Here is a 20,966-nt window from a genome sequence, read left to right as displayed (position 1 = left end):
ATGGAAGTGCCTGCACCAAGCTGTGAGGGGCATGCACACTGCAGATAAAGAACTCATTTGGGCAGTCCTAAGAGGCACTTTATTGCATAGGATTTGGGAGCTGTGGCTCTCTCCCCTCCCACTGCACTGCACAGAGCTCAGAAGGGAAAGGGCATGGGGTGGGAGGAGGGGGAGAGAGCACAGGCAGGCACTTTCTGTGAGGGCAGGGGGTTTCTGGGAAGGAGATGAGAAGCAGTGGGGGTCAGGCTGACACCAGCCTGCCCCTCCCAGTACCGAGAAGCCGGCCCTGGGTGGCAGTGACTTGAGTCTGTTGGACAGCGCCAGCCAGAGCGATGGGCAGCCCTCACACATTTGCCGGGCTATAGCACAGCAGGTGTAGCTGCAGATTCTGGTCCCAGTGGCGGAGCAGCAGGAAGAGACCCCGGGCTGCGGCTTTGAGGGCAGCCAGGTCAAGGCCATCTGGCAGGTGCTGGGCCCGCAGCCAACAGTCTGCTTTAGCTGCTGCTAGTTCCCACTCGCCAAAGGCTGCAGCACAGCGGTGCTCTAGCCATGCCAGTGCTACAGCTGTGGCCCAGGTCCGGCCCCGCAGGTCAGCACCACCCAGCCCTTCTGGACCCTCTGAGGCCTCGGTGTCTGAGCCCCTCCCACTATCCACCTGGCCTGGACCCTCAGAGCCTGAGCTGGGGGACGGGCTGCAGGAGGCTGTGGCACTGTCACCCTGGCCAACACCAGGTCCCAGAAGCGCCCAGGGAGAGGAGACCGAGGTGGGGCTGAGGCTGGCACGGTGCACAGCAAAGGGTGAAGCACGGCACAGGCGTTCCTGTGGGATGCGGACTGCTGCACAGAAGGGCGCATCCAGGCGGAAGGAGCCGGGTGCCTCCTGCAGCCGCACCTGAGGAGAGAGGAGGTGGGGGGAGAAGCGAGCTGAGACAGTGCCCTGGCCTTGGCGGCGCCACCCTCCACCTCCCGAGTCCTCACCAAGGGCAAGTAGTCATGGTTGCTGCCTTCACTGTTGCTGTCACTAGCCTGGCCCTGGTTGGGGCTGCAGAGTCTGTGGCTGTCAGAGCCTCTGGCCTTCCCTCTGCCCAGGCCGAGCCTAGAGGGAGGCTGGGGGGGATGGCGATGAGGACTTCTGGTGGCAGCCTTGGGGTTGCCATTTTGGGTCGGGTTCCAGGCGCCTGTCAGAGAGCCTCCTTGAAGTCCTGCAATGGAGCCAGTCAGTGCCAGTTGTGGTCCCTAAGTGTGGCTGTCCCCTGCCCCCACCCGACTTTGAGTGTTACCTTTAGAGTGCACAGCTGTGGGCAGAAGAGTTGCATCTAGATGGCTCTGAGGAGCTGGAGAAGTGCCTGGGGGCTCAGCTAGCTCTGTAGGGGCACAGGAGGTGGTTGTTAACTAGGAGGCGGGCAGTGAAGCGAGGGCCAGCACCTGAGAGGTCACCTAGGAGGGACTGTACCTGAGCTCCGCACCTGCAGGGCTGATGGGAGGACCTCCCTGGTGGTCGCATCCACAGCTACCGGGCAGGTGAAGCAGGAGGGGGCAGAACTGACCTTGCTCGTCTGAAGGGCTCGGAGCCAGGACCTCCGGGCATGGCCTGAGACCAAAGAGCAGCACGCTGAACTGGAGTAGGTGCGCTTCCCCCGCCTGCCCTCTACAGAGAGCCTTATAGGAAAAAATCTCCGTTTTCCACTAGCTTTTCCCTCTGTCCACTTTTGAACAGGGTACAGTTCCTTCCTGGAGCCAGCTCAGACTCCCCAACTTTTGACAGTAGTTAGGCTGAACCCTGAGCCCGCAGCCAGGCCAGACCCTCTGGCCACCCAGAAACAACATTTTATACACCACCTTAGGTGTATAAAAGGTGGCGCCTTTTCTGCTCACTCAGCACTGTCCAATAGAACTTTCTGCAGTGAAGAAATGTTCTAGATCTGCATGATCTGGGAGGGTAGCTACTAGCCATGTGTGAGTATTAAGCACTTGAAGTGCGGCTGGTGCCACTGAAGAACTGAAATTTTCAGTATTTGGTTTAGGAGTCCACCTGAATGACAGATTTGTTTTTATGTTATAGGCACTGTGAGTTACTAAGAAGATCACATCTCCCTCTGTTTTGGCTGCTAGGAAGCTTGCCAGTTTTGGGTCCTGTGCTCACAAGGGCATATAACCTCATGGTGTGCATATCTTTCATATAACCCCATTCTCTACTTTTATCATTCCATTGCGCTGCTTATTTTCTTTTTCTTGCCAGTATGGGTGAACCACCTCCAGTTGTTTGTGATCAAACTGAGGCATAGGGTGATCAGACACACAGACCGACACCTCTGCCACTCTCTGCCCCATACAGGCTCCTTGGGCCCTCACCGGGCCCACCAGCAACTCACCTTGGTCAGCTGTGGCCTCAGCCCCTCCACGGAGAGCCAGCTGTTCATTGTCCCGGACCACGGAGGCTGCCGTCAGCCGATGGAGTGCTTGGTCCCAAGCACCTTCTCTTTCAGGAGGTGATAGAGGCAGTGAGCTAGCATCACCAGGTCCCCATAATGTCTCTAGCCCAACGCCCACCTCCCAGCACATAGGCTGCTCCCCACACAGGGCCCGGATCACCACGTGGCAGCGTGGAGCCTGAGGGGGCAGTGTCACTGCCGGAGGGGCCGACTCCCCACTGGGAGGCATAGCAGAGAATAAGAAGGGGGGTTCCATCAGCATGTCCCAGTCCATAGCTGCTGGGGAGAGCAGGTTTCCTGCAGAGAGACAACCATAACGGCAGGGGCAGCATGGTACCCTAGGCCCCACCTCTTAAGACCTCTGTGATGTCAGGACCCAGCTCCCCATCCAACCCTTACCTGAGTCATCTGGGCCCTGTCCCAGCTGCAGCCCTGACTCAGGGCCTGGCCCATCTCGTGCTATGCCCAGAGAGGGGTGCCGGGGACAGCCAGGGACTGGGTTCACCTGACCCGGAGGCGATGAGAGGCTCCGGCCGGCCAGAGCTGCTCTGCGTCGACGACCCAGCACCTCAGCACTCAGGGCCCCAGACTGTACATAAGAAGTGGGGGCCGCCAGTCAAGGAATACAGAGCTCTGGCCACCATACGTGTATACACCACTGGCCACACAGCCCTTTGAAACGGTGGACAGTTGCTCACTACCCTCAGGAGCAAGGCCAGAGTCCTCGTGGCCCCCAGCCCCCTTCCCAGTGCCATCTCCCCCCATGCCCAACTTCTCCCTTGAGATTGTTACTTGTCTCTGTTTTTCTTCATGTCTTCTCCCCCTGCCTGGCTACCTCCTACTTACTCTTCCAGATGTGGCTCTTGCTTTTCTGACTCCCTCAAACAGGACTAGCCATCTTGACTCTGACTCTCCCCATGCTACTATGTTGCTGTGCTCACCACTGTGTGTAACATGGTATCATAGATTTACCCATTTATCTCTTCAGCTGGACTTAATAGTGACCACTGCACAATTTATGGCATATAGCAGATAGTCAATAAACATTTGCTGGATATGTAGTAGAATGCATGTGGACTGAATCTCACCTTGACTGAAGCCAGTGGGGGTGGTGGCAGGGGGCAGGAACGGGAGCCTGCAGGTTCTGTCCAGGCCAGGCTGCGGCAGCCCTGCTGAGAAGGGAGCTGCAGGGGAGCCGTGCCCTCGGGGGAGCCAGGGTCCTGGGAACCAGGGGACTCGCTGCTGCCTGTGGAGCCAGGACCTGGCTCCGGGCTGGCAGAGCAGTGAGTGAGCACATACTGCTCCCGGATGTATGATGACTGGAAGATGCGGCGCCATATGGCTGTATCAGAGGAGGGGTTGGGTCCAGGGTCTGTGACTGGGTCCGTCAGAGTGTCAGTACCTGCTGGGAGGCAAGAGAACAGATTCCAGCCCTGGCCTCTCCTATGGCCCACTCGTCCAACACAGCTGCATGCGGCATCCAGGTACTCACTCTGCTCTGAGTCCCCAGCAGCCCATGGACTGGACAGCTCCGCTGACACAGTGCCTGTTCCCAGGAGCTCTGAGGTGCCAGTGGGCTCGGTGCCAGGACTGGTGGCAGATGGGACTTCCTCTGGGGATGGGAACACAGAGCCTCCCAAGCTCTGCCAGCCAGGTTCTTGGCCCTAGAGAAGGACAGTCATTGGAGAAAAACCTGATTGTAGTTTTATGCTGCCTCTTTCCAAACAGGATTTAAGATGTCTCACCACAAGAGGCAATAAAGTTAAACCAGAAATGAAAGCCTAGTACTGAGGACGGAGGAAGCATATAAGGTAATCATAAGGTTAATAGAACTGTTGTGGCTGAGCTTCAGGTTTGGCCCTGAGCTTCCTGGCAGGCAGGCAAAAAGGCCACCGCTCCATTATATAGCTCTCATGATCAAGATGAGGAAGTGTGCTTATTTCTTGTAGAGAGAGAAAGCTTTTTATAAATAAAAATAACTATCATTTCTTAAACTCCTACTACATGTCAAGTGTCCTACCAAGAGTGTGCACGTTGTGACCTCCAGTTACAACAACCCTATAACAAAAATGAGCATGAGGAAATGGGCTCAGAGAGGTGAAGTGACTCACCCAAAATCAAATGGCTAGTACATGCTAGAGGTGGGATCTGAGATTTCATCTAGACTATGTTTCTGAGTGTTCTAGGAAATAACCCAGATGGTGCTTTCTCTAGGGCACTATGTGAAGAAACAAGTGAATTTCAACAAAACTCTTATAGCAAGTGCTAGGGCTGTCTTCTGTGGCTGTGTGCTTGGATGACCTTGGGAAAAGGCCAGGGACAACACTTTCTGGGGCAGTTCAGTGGAAGACCTCATGTAGAGGGCAGACTGGATCCCCTTGAGGAGCCCAGTGTCATCTCTGGGGAGGCTGGGGGTACAGTAGGAGAGCTTGGCAGGGAGAGGCACAGGGAGTGGAAGAAGAGTTTTAAAGACATGCAGGGACTTTAGACATCCCAGACCTACCACCCGCACCCCAGCCCAGGCCTACCCCTGGGCCGCGGGGCCGGAAGCCATCTACCCTGAAGAGTGAGCAGTAACCGAGCAGCTGGTCCCCAGGGTAGAGTGCTGGGATCTCCCGGGGGGTCAGCAGTGCCTCCACCGCATCAGGCACAAACCAGTCCACAGAGATGTCGCTCAAAGCAGGTTCCAGTGCCTTCCGCAGAGCCTGCACCAGCTGTGAGGAGTGGCCAGAGGGAGGACATGGGAGAGAGAGGCGCCACACAGCCCAGAGAGCGGGAAGGCCACCCTTCGGCTGATGCCATTTGCCCAGCCCCTGGGCTGAGGGGAGCAGGGTCAGACTGGGGTCAAAGGAAGGAAGGGTAGAAATAAGCAAGGGGACTGAGTGCTCAGCCCTCAGGGTTTGGTCTGTCTCCTGGCTTGAGCCACGCCTGTGAATGAAGCAAGATTTGTCGTGGATGTGGCTCAGCACCAGAACAAAACAGAGTAAGATTTAGGGGGTGGTCAGAGGCCATGTCCCCCGCACCTCTGCCTCCTGCAGTACCTCACAACAGCACTAGCAGCTCCTCTCCTGATTGGCATCTCAGAGGAGAGGAATTGGAATGGGGGAGAAGTCCTGGTCAAGGGTGCCAAGAGACCCCGAGACTTGACTGGGTTCTGTTGCAGGCTTAGTGTAACTTGGGGGAAGGACTCCTGGGAGTAGGGAACAGGGCTCAAGCTCACCATGGGCTGCAGCCTCTCCCCAGGCCTTGGGAAATAGGCCTGGCCCCTGCTGAGGGCAGACAGACCCTGAAGCAGCTGGTGGCAGGCAGGCCCCAACCCAAAGGAGAAGCACCTGATGAGGAAAGGGAAGCAGCTGTGACCTTCAGGAGCCTCTTGGGGCAGGGGTCAGTCTCAGGCACCTGGCTCCTCCGCCCACCCCATACCTGGCTGCCCCCCTGTGCCACCTCATGAGCTCCAGGGTTTGATGGGTAGCAGCAGCCACGGGCGAGGCAGCAGTCAGCAGGAACAGCTGCCTAGGGTGGGCCTTGTGCTGGGGCTGCCCCATGGCCCAGGTCAGCGCGGCCAGCACATCTGGGGGGCCACTTGCCGCCTGCAGGGTCTCAACGTTCTCACAGATCAGCTGCATAGTGTCCTGGGAAGAAAAGGCATCCTTTGGTCACGGCAGGCTGAAACATCTTCATTAGGCCCCCAAATCCCCGGACCGTACTCACATCGCTGCAAGGCCGGCTCTCTGGGAAGAGGGGCTGCACCGCCGTGCCGAACATGGCCAGGTTGATGAGCGTCTGTGGTGGCAGTGACTTCACGGCCAAAACAATGGCATCCTGGGGAGGGCCGGGGAGGGCAGCGTGAAGCAGGCCCCATGGACAGTGGTAGGGATGCCAGACTGCCTGCTTTCTCCAGGCTGCGTGAAAATGAGGGGCTGGTGGTGGTGGTCTGGGAGAGGCCCTGTGCGTGTCAGATGAGGCGGGGGACCCTAAAGTGTGAGGGAGGCTGAGTGTGTGACAGCCCCTGGAGGGGTAGGTGAATCCTTGGGTTTGGGATTCAGTGTGAATGAATGTAACTTCACATGTAAGAGAGGCTCCTGGAATCTAGGAGATGCATGTGTGTATGGTAGGGGTGTGTGCGTGCGTGTGTCTTAGAGAGCCTGCCCCCCAGCCCACCTCAGACCCCCCGCCCCTGCCCCCAGGCCTGCCCACACCATGCCCCACAGGCCTTGTGTGCTACACTGCTGCCGTCCAACAGGAAGAGAAGCTCCCGTGTAGCTGTGCCCAGGTGCCCAGGCTTGGAGCTCAGGTCTGGGCAGAAGCTCAGCACCAGCACGGGGTTCAGCAGGATGTCCTTGTGGAAGCGTCGTTGCAGGAACCACACCTGATGCGGGAGCCCCAAGTCATCCTGGGCCAGACTTAGTGGAACCCTAGCCCGGGCTGGCAGCGGGACCTAGCCCTCAGGCCTTTTTCTATCTAAAACACCCGAGGGAGCTCCTTTTTATAGTCCTTTGAATAAAGGAAAGAGCGGAGGCAGGTGGCTGGTCTCTGTCTGTCAGTCCTAGCCCCCATGCTCTGAGATACACCCCAGGAAGACTTGCGTGGGCCCTCCTATGATAACACTCGTCAGCCCTTTGGGATGGTGGTGGCAGCCACTACGAGGTCCTGCTAAGACACAGCTCCCTTCCTCCCATCATAACACGAGTCTGCTTATTTGTTCCTTGTGCACAAGTGCAGCTGGTGGTGAGGTCAGAGGCCAGGCCTTGACTCCAGGCAGCCATACCTGCCGGTCCCCGTCACTGTCCCTTCGCTGCAGCCTCTGGAAATCCCGGCGGGCCCTCACCTGGGCCTCATATTCTGCTGAGCTCAGGCTGCCAGCCTCTAGCATCAGGTGTGGCTGGTGGGGCTCTAGGGAAGAGGGGACACAGCTATTAGGAAAGTCCCTGTCTTTGGACCCCAACTGCTCAGTCACACTGTCCCAGGAGGACCTTGCAAGTCCAGCCTCCCTGCACCATGCAGCCCACCCTCACAGATGATTTGATTCATCTGGCTTGGGACCCAGAAATCTATACTGGAAAAACGCTACCCAGGTGTTCCTGAAGCAGGTCAGAGCTGGCCCCCTTGCCCCAGTCTCTCACCACTGGGGTGCAGCAGGATCTCCAACACCCGGTCACAGCGGTGGCCCTCTGCTAGTGTGACACAGATGGTGGCCGCAGAGCTGGCATGAGGTGGGGCATCTGCCCGCAGAGCATGAGAGGGGCTCTCCAGGCCTGAGGGAGAGGCAGGCAGGGAGAGGGGATGATCGCCCCACCCCCAGCCAGTACGAATATCACCTTGCCAGACAACGGTGATGCGGGCAAGGATCAGGACTGATCGCACCCAGCTCTCAGAGTCCAAGCTATCGGCTTGCACGGACAAAGGGAGGGATTTTGTCTGCTTTTGTGGGCTGGGAAGTGGATTCCCAGTTCTGAGCCTGGCTGATCAGTCGTATATCAACCAGCTGCTGATTTAGCATCCTCCCCCACTTCTTGCACAAGGAAACTCCACTTCATCACTTGGACCGCTCTCAATGTAATAATCATCTTTCTTCCCATTGGTGAGTAGAGTGAGATATAAATAAGTTACACTGACAAACCAAGGGGTGTGTGTGTATTGTGTAGAAGTGTCCAGGGGATGGCCCTCACCAAAACTGGAAATTCCTAAGGCTTAGCTCCTTGTTTTCTTTTCATCCTGTGTTCCTCCCAGTCCTGAGCCCTGAATTGTTCCCCAGTCAGCTATGCTAGGAGGGGCACCCACCTGCCAGCAGGCATGGCCCAGTGACCAGCATCTCGAAGGAGAAGGTGTATGGGGCAGGGCAGCGGGCAGGACCTGAGAACACATCCTGAGGGGCAGCTCGCTCCTCCCAGGCCAGCCCTTCCTCCTGAGGGCTGCCCACCCCGAAGCAGCTGGTGGGGCTGGAAGGGAGCATGAGGAGAGTCACTGGGCCACCACCAAGGCCCCTAGCCCCTCTGGCTGAATGGCCCCAGCCCTTCCCCACCCTGCCCATCCCCCAGGGCACCCTACCAAAGCCCCCTCACCCGCACTAGACCCAGAGAAGCCGAGGGAGGGACGAAGAGAATCACCATAGGCCCAACCTGTCGTCACAGAGCCCCGGAGGCCTGGGGGGCCCAGGTGGGCCTGGTGAGGCCAGTGGGGTGAGCACAGAGGGCAGAGCCACACGCAGCACCCCATCAGGCCTTGAGGGCAGCTCCCGGCTGCTGCACAGGGTCACTGTCATGGTGCCGGCTGCATTGATGAGGCCTGTGGGCAGCACCAATGTGGACCGGGCCTGGGCCAGATCCAAGACAAGATGACCTACGATGAGTGAGAAAAGGGGTCAGAGGGGGCTGGAAGGAGAGAGATGGGGGAAATAGGAAATGGGAGCAGGCAGTGAGACAGGGGAGCCTGGGCAACGGGAACTTTCCAAAGTGGGAGAGACACGGGGCTAATGTGTTGGTGATGCAGAATGGAGGCATGAGCTGAATGATGGCTGAAGGAGAGGCAGGATGGTGGTAGAAGGATATGGCTGTCATCGGGAAAAGGAGCAGTGACATTACCGCTAACGGAGAGCTGAGGAGAAGGGGACATGCTCACACCACCACCAAGATCCTAGGGGACCCATACCCTCTGTCCCTCTTCCCTAGCCTGTGCCTGACCATTCAACCCTTGGGTATTGTCTTCCTAAGGACCCTCCCATATGGACTGACATCTTCCATAGTCTGGGACCCAGCCTGCTCACAAGTCCCCAGTCCGGAGCTCCCCACTGCCCATAGGAGTAGCTCTAGAATTTTCTACCCAAGAGGAGTTTAGAAGGAGTCATCTGCTTAGAAACTAGCTACAGGACATACAGCTGTACTTGCATACTGAGCACAACATTTTACTTATACTGTCGGTTTATTTGGGGACCGGGGGAATCATGGGAGTCAGTGCTGCTAAAGAAAAAATGGCCAGGTGTGTACAGCGGCAGTCAAGGCCTTACATGATCTGGCTCCAGGCTACCTTTATAGCCCTACTTTGCCTCATTTCTCCACAGTAATCATGTATCCATTCTTTCGAGAAATGCTCACAGAATAAATGAGGGGAAGAAGAAAATGGAAGGAAAGAAAAGAGAAGGAAGAAAGGGGCTTTTATCGCAACCAGGTGAGGCTTGGGGACAGCCTGATAGAGTGGAGAGGACACAGGATCAGGTTTTGTGTCTCAGCTCTATGACTTAATTCTGCCCTTTGGTAAGTCTCGTCTTGAGAAACCTCAGTTTCTTCATCCATGAAATGGGAATCATAAGAACTACATCTCAAAAACTATGGTGAGGAATAAATGAGATAGTGTGTGCCCAGCATCCAACACACAGAGGCTGTTACTATTATTTTCACACCTGTAACACGGGGATAGAGAACAGCACTTACATTACATACCTCTCTGGATTCAAATGAGGTGACACCAGTGACTGGACTCTGTCAACTGTAAATTACTACAAACACGAGGTATTTTATTACCATCACTCAACACAACTTACTTCCAGACCTTTGCTTACACCGTTGCTCCTGACTGGAGTGCCTTTTCCCTCCTCTGCACTTCACGAGTCATACCCTTCCTTTTGGTCAAATGCCGCTCCACTTCCTTCTGGAACATTCCTGGGGCCTCAATCCAGAGTTCCCTCTGGTCTCTAACTAACTGCTGGGCTTATACCAACTCTCAGCACCACTGGATTCTGTCTCTCTTACCGGGATGGTAAATCCCATGTACAGGAATGAATGTGCAAATAAATGAAAGAATGAAGCGCAAGCCACGGAACCTGGCAGGGGGGTGGGTTTCCATGCCGCAGCCCAGCCGTCAGGGGGCCTCCGTGCGGGGCGCGGGGAGCTTGGAGGTGACCACGGCCCTGGCCCAGGCTCCAGGCGGGGAGCAGGCTCAGGTCAGGCCTGGGTCACACTCCCCCGCCCCCCGCAGGCGCCCGGTCCGCGACTGTTGAAGAAAGGCATGAACTGATGCATGAGCGGCTGAGCGGCTGGGGGGCAGCGGGCAGGCGTGGGCCGCGGGGCGGGGCGGGGCGGGGCGGGGGGGGCGGGGTCCGCACTCACCCTGCGGGCAGCGGCGGGGCGTGGGGGCCCCCCAGCCGGGGCCCAGCGCGCGGCAGCAGGCGGCCTGCGAGCGTCGCCGGCTCTGCAGCTGGAACGAGACGCGCCGTCCGGCCGCCTCCGCCTCGAAGCCCGAGACCACTTCGGCCTCCGCCAGCGGGTACACGAAGACGCCTGCGGCGGGGCGCGGGGCACAGGCGGCGTCGGACCTCGGCCCTCGGCCCTCGCCGGCCCCCGCGCCCCGCGCCCCGCGCCCCGTCCCCCCGCGCCCCGCCCCGCGCCCCCAGCTCTCACCCTCCACCGGCTGCGGCTGCGGGTTGCGGTAGGTGAGCCGGGCCCGCAGGCTGAGGCACGGGCCGTTGGCGCAGGCCCGCACCCAGGAGTCGGTGAGCGGCAGCGGCGTCCAGCCGGAGGGGCAGTACAGGCCGGGCATGGCGCCCTGCGGGGGGGCGGGAGCGCGGGGTTCGGGCCCGGGCCGGGGGCCAGGAGCGGGGGCGCGCGCGGGCCCGACAGGTGGCGCGGGGAGGCGGGTGGCGTGATGGGCATCCGGGCCCGTTACCCGGGGAGCCGGAGCGGGGGGTTAATGATTAACCGGCGCCGCGGGCGCCCGGGGAGGAGGGTGGGGCTGGGGGGCCGCAGCTGCCGCCGCCCCCGTACCTGCCGGCCCCCGGGGCCCCCCGCGGCTGCCAGCTGTCGGAGTGGCGCGGGCGGCGAGGAGAGGATGCTGCGGGCGGAGAGCGGGGCTTTAAAGGGCCAGCACCCGAGGTCCCCGCCGGCGAGGGGCGGCCGCGGCCGGGAGCCCGAGCGCAGAGCCTGACCGGGGCGCCGGCGGGGCTGCGGGCCGGAGCGGAGGGGGCTGGGGGAGCGCCGAGACCCGGAGGGGTGTTGGGGCGGGGGCTTCCGTGGGGGCGGCCCAGGGCACCCGCGTCTCCCCACCCCGCAGGACGGAGCCGCGCTCAGGGGGTGCAGCCGGCTGGGTGTAGGGGTCCCCGCCCTCCCCGCGGGCCGCCCAGCCTCACCGCGGCGTCCTCTGCGGAGATCCGGGCGCCCCCACCCGACCGGGGTGGGTCCGGGCACCTGCCGGGCACCCGCTCCCGGCTCCCGCGGCGGCCGCTCTGAGTCCGCGCAGGGGCGTCGGCTCTGCGGGCGCTGGGCCCGCCCCGCTCGGGAGCGCCGCCCTCGGCCCGCCCCGGCCCCGCCTGCCGCTGCGGCTGGGGCCGCTCCCCTCCGCCCCCGCTTCGGCGCCCCGCCGCCCCCGCGCCAGCCCCGGCCGCCCCGGCTCGGCCCGCCGCAGTGCAGGGCCCGCCGCCCCTTCGCCCCTTCGCCCCGCCGCCCCTTCGCCCCGCCGCCGCACGGCCCCCAGCCACGAGGCCCCCGGGCGCCCGGAGCCCCACCCTTCCCGTCCTCCGGGAAGCGGAGCTGCTGCCCGCGCAGCGGTGGGCTCAGTCGCAGCCCCCGCCCCCGGCACTGCAGCGACTCCAGGCGTCCCACCGTCCCCCCACTTCGTGTCCTGGCTGCGCTTTCCGTCAGTGCGGTGACCCTCTTTCATCACTGCAGCGATCCCAGAGCTTCATCGCCGCAGGAACCCTCCTCCCCCGAAAAGAGCCTTTTTCCCTTTGCAAAGTACTTCATCACTGCGGAAACCCTCCCGACCCCTGCAGCTCGCTTCGGCTCTCGTGACCACTTCAATGACCACTCACTCCAAGTAGGGACCCTCATCATTGCAGCGATTTGCCCCCAACCCCAAGCAGCCAGCGTTCCTGTCGCTGCAGTGCCGTCTCCCCTCCCCCTTTTCTAGGAGTGGAGACAGTAGGAGGCTGTTCCTACAGCCCCTCAGGCTTCTAACTCCCTGCTACCTCCGGGGGCTCACCGCCTTGGAAGTGAGGCCTTCCCTTGGCTTGAGACTGCCCCATCATAGCAGCGACCCCCACCTCACCCCATCACCGCAGCACCCACAGGAGAAAATATTCCTGCTTATAAACAGGCCTCTTGTTATTGGCAGAACACTCTTACAGCTTGACAGTGTTACAGTACAAAAGCTTAGGGAAATCTGTAAACCTCCCCCAGGATCCCTCAGGGAATCTGGGAGTCCTGAGGAAGTGCATATGTTTTGGGGTCACCCATGCAAGAGAGGCCACACTCAGATTCTGCAAAAAGAGCTCTGAGGAGAACTGGGGGCTGGGCCTGGGGCAGCCAGTGGGCGTGGTCTTTCAGGCAAGACTCAGGGTTCTTACCTTTCCCCTTTACTCTGTCCTTTTTTTTTTTTAAGGTTTTATTTATTCATGAGAGACACAGAGAGAGGCAGAGACACAGGCAGAGGGAGAAGCAGGCTCCATGCAGGGAGCCTGATGTAGGACTGGATCCCGGGACTCCAGGATCATACTCTGGGCCAAAGGGAGGCACTAAACCTCTGAGCCACCCAGGGATCCCTACTCCGTCCTTCTGATTCTGGTCACTATCAGATCAGTATGATTACTGATCACAGGGGGATCTCCTGCCTCCTTGAGCACCTGAGCCCTCAACCCCAACACTCTCTTTTGCTCAAACCACTTAGCATGATGGAGATAATTTGACCTTTTCCCAGGAAACTTCATGGGTGAAAATTCAAAAGGACAGTACAAGAAACATAGACATGATTGCAATGAACCATCCAGTTCACAGGGAGCTCCACCTGGGTCCCAGGTCTGTTCTCTCCACACCATCTGAACTATGGTTCCATTGACTCTTCCCTTCTCTGCTGAACCTGCCCCCAGCCTCGTTCAGAGTTAGGGTCCCTCTTCCAGGCTTAGGGGAGAAACAGTAGTTGGTGAGTGGGCTGATTTCCCCTCTGGGGGACCCAGGTGTCCAGCCAGGACCAGCCTGGTCCTGAGGTCTCCTTGGAAGTCCAGGCAGTGGCCACCTCCTTACTGGCATTTTTGTGCAAATGGACCAAGAGCTCCATGTGACCCACTCAGGGCAACACGAAGCTGCAGGAAGAAGTCATTAGGGAGAAATAAATATATAGAAATGGAAAAAGAGGTCCTTGTTTTGGGTTCTGAGGTTCTTATCAGATGTAAGATGTCTCGCAGGAAGATGGTGTCCCTGTCAAAGACTAGACAACACGTTGGTAGAAGCCAAGCTTTGCGGGGAAGCTGAGCCAGCCCTGAAATCCTGCTGGAAAGGCTGTCTTAGTTGAGGCAAGTTCATCAAGAGGGCAAGAGGGGTAAAGCATCTTGCAGGATAGGGCAGGGCAGTGCAGGCTGCTGCTCCCCCCCCCCCACTGCCACCATCAGTGGAGTGGGCTCTGCAGGGTTAATAAGGGGGTCTCTAGGGGATCCCTGGGTAGCTCAGCGGTTTAGCACCTGCCTTTGACCCAGGGTGTGATCCTGGAGTCCCGGGATCGAGTCCCACATCGGGCTCCCTGCATGGAGCCTGCTTCTCCCTCTGCCTGTGTCTCTGCCTCTCTCTGTGTGTGCCTCTCATGAATAAATAAATAAAATCTTAAAAAAAAAAAAAGTAAGGGGGTCTCTAAGGCCCAGATGGGAGCTGCTTTGGTGGTGGGGCTGCAGTATGACAGGCAGCTGAGGATGAGAAAGGACAGCACAGTCCCAGAGGGCCCCAGAACCAGGTTCCAGGAGATGGAGGAGGTCCTTGGCCGGGCTAAGGAATGGCGTGGAGCTAGAGTGGTTGGCTAGGTGCCAGGCATAGGGGAGGGAGCAGAGGATAAAAGGCATAGCCTCTGCCTTGAAAACTCCCACTTAGTGAAGAAGGCAAATACATAGTTACTCTAGATTAAGATAGTGCTGCATTAGCCATAAGGGATATTAGAAAGCTTTTAACAGGGAATTTTTAGGAGAGGCACCTAACTTGGTGGTGGTGATGTGCTGGTTCCCATTTAAGCCAAGTCCTAAATAGAAGTTAAGGAGTGAAGGAGAAGATATTTCAGGCAGAGGAATCAGCTCACAAAAAGGTGAAAGAGCCAGAGGGACTAAGGAAAGTATAAGGCCAGGTGCTGCACTAAGTATGGGTTACCTCCTTTAATGATCAAGAAAGCCCAAGAAATAGGTATTATTATTATCTTACAGATGAGAAAACCCAAGGCGGGACAGAATAAGTAACTCGCTCATCATAAGCTGGTAAAGTGGTAGAGCCAGGATGGATGTGGAACTCAGATGGTCTGGCCCCAGCAGCCTTGTTTTTAAACTATCAGCATAGACAATATGGTTTTCTTGATGTTATTTCTTGGTTTATTTCTCTTTGATTTTCTCTAAGTCTCTTTTTTTCCTGGTTTTTAAATTGAGATATAATTGACATATAACATTGCATTTGTTTTAGGTTATATAACATACTGATTTGATATACGTAGTATATATTGTAAAATGATCACCACCATCCATTTAGATTCCCTATGTGTCTCTTTTTTTAAAGATTTTATTTATTCACGAGAGACAGAGAGAGGGACAGAGATATAGGTAGAGGGAGAAGCAGGCTCCATGCAGGAAGCCCCATATGGGACTCGATCCTAGGACTTTGGGATCATGCCCTGAACCAAAGGCAGACGCTCAACTGCTGAGCCACCCAGGCCTCCCTCCCTATATGTCTCTTAAAATACTTCCTTTAGAAAATACTCATCAGTCTTGGCTGACCCAAAAAGGCAGGGGGCAGGAAGAGAAAGAGTTTGTCCCACTGTCATGCAGGAGACCTAGTGCCAAGCCAGTGGGCAGAAAGGGGAGTTCATGGGACCAAGGCAGGGAATGGGACAGGAAGGGGAACTGAAGTTAGAAAGCCCATGTTCTCTTGAACCGTGAGAACCCCTAGGAGTGACTCCCTCATCCTACCCCACAGCCTGGAACACAGCAGGTGCCCAATAAACATTGATTGACTCAGGTGCAGTGATGATGTGAATGAAACTCAAATTGACCCAATTTTCTAATCTTTGTGTGGGGTAGCCAACTGGGCCACTGAAGTGCCTGTCTAGGACATCTACCCACCTTGGCCACCACTGAGCTGACTGTAGGGTGCTGCTCTTCCTCTGATCTGGCCCGAGAAGGGGGGTTCAAACTCACTCCTCTACTCAGGCTAACTCTGCCCAGGTGGGAGCTGGAACATGTCAACAACCTTTACCAAGGGATAGGAGGCAGGGAAAGGGTAAACCCAAAGGGAAATGGGCTCCGAAAATGAAGCTCAGCCAGGTCACCTGTTTTTGTTTTTGTTTTGTTTTTTTGAAGATCTTATTTATTTATTCATGAGAGACACACAGAGAGGCAGAGACATAGGCAGAGGGAGAAGCAGTCTCCCTGCGGGGAGGCCCATGCGGGACTCGATCCCAGGACCCCGAGATCATGACCTGAGCTGAAGGCAGATTCTTAACCACTGAGTCACCCAGGCGCCTCTACTGGAGTTATTAATTGTGATCATTTGCTTAAGGTGATGTGTTAGGGTTCTCCAGAGAAATAAAACCAATGGGAGATAATCTATATCACTTATAACGTGTGTGTTTATGCTTATACTTATATTACTTATTTATTATAAGGAATTAAGTCACTCAATTATGAGGCTGGAAAGTTCAAATGTGCCCTGTGGGCTGGCAGGCTGGAGACCCAGGAGAGGGATGGTACGGAGGTAATCTGAAGGCGGTCTGCTGGAGAATCCCCTCTTGTTGGAGAGGCTGATCTTTTGGTTAAATTCAAGCTTTCAGATGAGTCTCACCCACGTTATGGAAGGCAGTCTACATACTTACAGTTCACCAATTTAAATATTAATCACATCCCAAATCACCCTCCAAGTGGACACATGAAGTGTCACAAGTAGTGTCGGCCAGGTTTTTCCACTATAGTGCTATTTTTCTTTTGTAATTAATAAGCACTTTTGAAGGGAGATAGGTTGATATCGTCATTAAAAGCTCAATTACAAGCCTTGGCATTTATTCATGTTCCAATGAATATTTGATGTCAGTTTTATTGAGGTATAAATTGCATACAGTAAAATTCACTGTTTATATTGTGGTAAAGTACACATAAATAAAATTTACCATTAGTGATATTTAGTACATTCACAATGTTGTGCAACCATCACGACTATCTAGTTCTATCCACGACATTTTTCCCACCCCAAAAGGAAACCCCATACCCTTCAGTCACTCTCCATTTCTGCCTCCTCTCAGTCCCTGGAAACTGCTAATATGCTCTTGGTCTCTCTCTAGATTTCCCTAATCTGAATAAATAAATAAAATCTTAAAAAAAAAAAAAAAGTAAGGGGGTCTCTAAGGCCCAGATGGGAGCTGCTTTGGTGGTGGGGCTGCAGTTACCCCTCTTTACCCCTCTATTTCCATATAAATAGAATCACATAATACATTACCTTTTGTATCTGGTTTCTTTCACTTAGCATAATATTTTCAAGGTTCACCTATGCTGTAGCGTATATCAGTACTTCATTCTTTTTTATGGCTGAATAATATTCCATTGTAATGATATTCACATTTTGTTTATCCTTTCATCAGGTTGACAGACATTTGGGTTTCTCCCACCGTTCAGCTATTGTGAGCAGAGCTGCTACTATGAGTCTTTGTGTTCAAGTTTTTGTTTGAACACCTGTTTTCTGTTTTCAATTCTTTTGGGTACATTGCTAGGTCATGTGGTAATTCTCTTTAATTTATTGAGGTTTTTCATACCAGCTGAATAATTTTACATTCCTACCAGTAGTGTACAAAGGTTCCAGTTTCTCCACATCCTCCCCAAAGCAAATCGAAACTTTGATTTATTATTTTTTTCTTTTTACAGATCATGCTTTGAGTATTATGTTAAGAACTCTTCACCAAACCCTTGATCCCAAAGGTTTTCTCCTATGTTGGCTTATAAACATTTTGCAGTTTTTACAGTTTCACATTTTAATCTTTGCTCCATTTGAAAAAACTCTTTATAGGGTGTAAGGTTTAGGTCAAGGTTTTTATTTTTTGTTTCTGGTATGTGGATATCCAGGACTTGCTCCTGCTTGTTGGAAACACCGTCTTTCCTCCACTGAATTACTTTTGCGTCTTTGTAAAAAATCAGTTGACTAAAAAAAAAAAAAATATCAGTTAACTGTACTTGTGTGGAGCTATTTCTGGGTTCTCTATTCTGCTTCATTAGCCTGTATGTCTGTCCCTCTGCTGATACCAAACAGTCTTGATTACTGTAGATATAAAATAAATCATGAAATTGTGTAGACTGGTTCCTCCCACTTTATTCTTATTTTCAAAGTTCTTTTAGTTATCCCAGTTCTTTTGCTTTTCCATCTAAATTTTAGAATACTCCTGTCTATATTTACAAAAAATCTTGCTAGGATATTGAGAGGCATTGCATTAAACTTGTATATCTATGTGGGGAGGATTAACATCCTTAGTATATTGATCTTGCAATCCCAAACACAGTATGTTTCTCTATTTTCTTAGATCTTATTTATTTATAGATTTTTAAACCATAATTATGATAATGGATACAAGAAAGTGCATGTTTCAATACAATTATCATGATAAGGGAACTTGACTTTGTCTGGGGGAAAGAGTCAAAGATAGCTACTCTGAACATTGAGATTTGAAGGAGTGAGAATTAGTGAGGTAAAGAGGATGGGGAGAAAGTTCCTGGCAGAAGGAACAGTGTGTGCAGAGGCCATGAATTGGGAGAAAGCTGGAGTCTTACCGGGAATAGTTTGTGTAGTTGGTGACCTGAAAGCAAAGCAATGAGTGAAATAAGAGAGGTTGGAGGGGCACCTGATCTCACAGATCTTGGGATCAAGCCCAGTGCTGGGCTCCTCTGTCAGTGGGGAGTCTGTTTGAGATTCTCCCTCTCTCCCTTTCCCTCTCCCCTCCCCACAAAGTAAATAAATAAATATTTTTTTTTAAAAAGAGAGAGAGAGAGTCTGGAGAGATCAGTAGTTATTAGATTGGTTATTCAGGGCTTTAGAACCTTGCTAAGGACTTTCAAATTTACTTGAAAGCTAGTGGAACTAGTTTTCAAACTAGGCATCAGAGGGCTTTTAATCTAGGTAATGGTAAGATCACACAGGGTTTATTTCAACTTAATCAATTAGTTAGTTTTTATATCTTTACTTTTTAAAATTCTAGTAAAATATACATAACATAAAATTTGCCACCATAGCCATTTTTAAGCACACAATTCTGTGGTGTTAAGTACATTCACATTGTTGTGCTTTATTTTTTATTTTTAAAAAATATTTTATTTATTTGAGAGAGAAAGCACGTGGGGAGGGGAGGGGCAGAGGGAGAGGGAGAAGCAGACTCCTTCCCACAGAGCAGAGGCTCATCCCAGGACCCTGAGATCACAACCTGAAGACCTGAGCCACCCGGGCGCCCCTGTGGTGCTGTTTTTTAGTAATGTAAAATTAATACACTGTCAGGTTATAAAGTCTTTTTAAAATTTTTATTCATTAAAAAAATTTTTTTTACTAACAGAAATGCATTTTATTTTTTCTCCATCCCCCATCCCCCTCCCCTCTGACGACCCTCAATCTGTTTCCTATGATTAAGAGTCTATTATGGTTTGTCTCCCTCTCTAATTTTTGTCTTGTTTATATTTTCCTCTTTTCCCCTATGATCCTGTTTTGTTTCTTAAATTCTATATAGGATATGAAGCCTTAATAAATATTCAGTGAAAACAAAAAGTGAACCTCTCTTTCCTTCCTCTGGACTATGCTTAGAAGTAACCACTATTGGAGCCCTTGGCTGGTTCAGTTGGTAGAGCATCTGACTCTTAATTTGGGGTCATGAGTTCAAGCCCCACATTGGGTATAGAGATTATTTTTTAAAAATAAAATCTTTTTTTTTAAAAGTAACCACTGTTACCAGTACTTCTTATGCAACCTTCCACATCAGGGAAGCTATCCTACAGAAATAAATAGACTAGGTGTGTAAGGGATATAGTCGAAGACACAAACTTGTGTTTAGGAATGAAAAAAAGAAGGAAACAACCTGAATATCCAACAAGAAAACTGTTGAGGAAGTGAAGGTGTATCCGTATCATGAGATATTGTGTTGTTTTGTGATGCTATTAAAAAGAATGAGTTCCACTTATGTATGCTGAGAAAAGAAAAAAGCAAATTGCAGAATGATGAGTGTAGTAATACTGCATTTTTATAAAAATAAGTAATTATCAAAGCCCTCTGCAGAGAGGATTGGGTAGTGCAAAGGCTCTGCTAGGAGAGGAACTAGCAGAACGGAAGGGGACTAAGTCACCTGAGCAGTCACTCCATTTCTTCTTTCTAAACCCCAGGGCTGGTAAGTTACCTCATGGGCTCCTGCTTCTCCCTAAGGGGTCAAAAGGTTTATACATCTGGGTGGGTAATTGCAGCTAGGAGTGAGCAAGTGTGGTAGGGTGGTGCTCTCTGCCCTAGGGTCTTTCCCTCCACTTTCTTGAACTCCCTAGGACCCACATGGACTGGAGTGGGCCTTACAGACCCTTCCCGAACCTCACGAGACAGAGTGGCTGATACTCCAAGGGGGATATGAGCTCCCAGGCCAAAATGACAGGACACCGGAGAAGTCCAGGTGAAAGACATCAAACTAGATGATATATCCTTTCTAAAGGAGAAATATTCAAGCAGATGAATCAGGAATTTAGAACAGTTTATGGGGCACCTGGGTGGCTCAGTCGGTTAGGCATCTGCCTTTGTTTGTTTAAAGATTTTATTTATTTATTCATAGAGACAGAGAGAGAGGCAGAGACACAGGCAGAGGGAGAAGCAGGCACCATACAGAGAGCGTGATGTGGGACTCATCCAGGGTCTCCAGGATCACGCCCTGGGCTGCAGGCGGCGCTAAACTGCTGCGCCACCGGGGCCGCCCAGGCCTCTGCCTTTGGCTCAGGTAATGATCTTGAGGTCCCGGGATCGAGCCACATGGGGCTTCCTGCTCAGTGAGGAATCTGCTTCTCCCTCTCCCTCTGCCGCTCCTCCCTGTTCCTGCTCTCTCAAACAAATAAAATCTTAAAAAAAAAAAAAAAAAAAAAAAGATTTAGAATAGGTTTTGATCAATATATAAGGAGAGAAAGGAAGGTACCAGCAATATAAACAAAAGCAGGAAATAGGATGCCTGGGTGGCTCAGCGATTGAGCGTCTGCCTTAGGCTCAGGGCATGATCCCAGGATCCTGGGATCGAGTCCTGAATCAGGCTCCCTGTGAGGTGCCTGCTTCTCCCTCTACTTACGTCTCTGTGTCTCTCATGAATAAATAAAATAAAATCTTTTTAAAAAAAAGCCGGAAATCGGGATCCCTGGGTGGCGCAGCGGTTTAGCGCCTGCCTTTGGCCCAGGGCGGGATCCTGGAGACCCGGGATTGAATCCCACATCGGGCTCCCGTGCATGGAGCCTGCTTCTTCCTCTGCCTATGTCTCTGCCTCTCTCTTTCTCTCTCTCTCTCTGTGACTATCATAAATAAATAAAAATTGAAAAAAAAAAGAAAAAAA

The 20,966-nt window shown here is 53.3% G+C and overlaps 1 protein-coding gene across 6 annotated transcripts; it reads right to left on the bottom strand.

Moving 5' to 3' along the window:
• Positions 1-56: 56 nt before the first annotated feature.
• On the bottom strand, positions 57-11,673 carry VWA5B2 (von Willebrand factor A domain containing 5B2). 6 transcript variants are annotated; one of them, XM_077879864.1, is made up of 21 exons: positions 11,551-11,673; positions 11,189-11,255; positions 10,826-10,970; positions 10,535-10,705; positions 8,540-8,771; positions 8,214-8,371; positions 7,556-7,687; positions 7,201-7,325; positions 6,646-6,801; positions 6,144-6,254; positions 5,856-6,064; positions 5,653-5,764; positions 4,961-5,146; positions 3,925-4,096; positions 3,521-3,837; positions 2,832-3,021; positions 2,373-2,729; positions 1,454-1,591; positions 1,281-1,364; positions 979-1,202; positions 57-892 (listed from the first exon to the last, which is right to left on the bottom strand). In XM_077879864.1, exons 3-21 carry the CDS (start codon positions 10,962-10,964, stop codon positions 344-346), a joined length of 3,762 nt encoding a protein of 1,253 aa, XP_077735990.1. In that variant the 5' UTR covers positions 10,965-10,970; positions 11,189-11,255; positions 11,551-11,673; the 3' UTR covers positions 57-343. The 6 variants fall into 6 exon arrangements, with proteins under 6 accessions (XP_077735990.1, XP_077735992.1, XP_077735993.1 ...); XM_077879866.1 differs by having other exon boundaries at positions 3,521-3,834; XM_077879867.1 differs by having other exon boundaries at positions 8,552-8,771; positions 11,551-11,672.
• Between the last annotated feature and the right edge of the window lie 9,293 nt (positions 11,674-20,966).

This window comes from Canis aureus, chromosome 31 (assembly GCF_053574225.1).
Source record: "Canis aureus isolate CA01 chromosome 31, VMU_Caureus_v.1.0, whole genome shotgun sequence".
NCBI classification, from domain to species: domain Eukaryota; kingdom Metazoa; phylum Chordata; class Mammalia; order Carnivora; family Canidae; genus Canis; species Canis aureus.
This window is presented reverse-complemented; position numbering and strand designations above follow the sequence as displayed.

What these genes read in the sequence shown, in the direction of transcription:
- VWA5B2 (XM_077879864.1), bottom strand. Translation starts at nt 10,964, where the DNA reads ATGCCCGGCCTGTACTGCCCCTCCGGCTGGACGCCGCTGCCGCTCACC. An exon ending in GACGACAGGTTGGGCCTATG is followed by an intron (nt 8,372 to 8,539) that starts GTGATTCTCTTC and finishes GCTCCCTTCCAG; the next exon opens with CCCCACCAGCTGCTTCGGGG. An exon ending in GGGAGAGGCTGCAGCCCATG is followed by an intron (nt 5,147 to 5,652) that starts GTGAGCTTGAGC and finishes CACTCCTCACAG; the next exon opens with CTGGTGCAGGCTCTGCGGAA.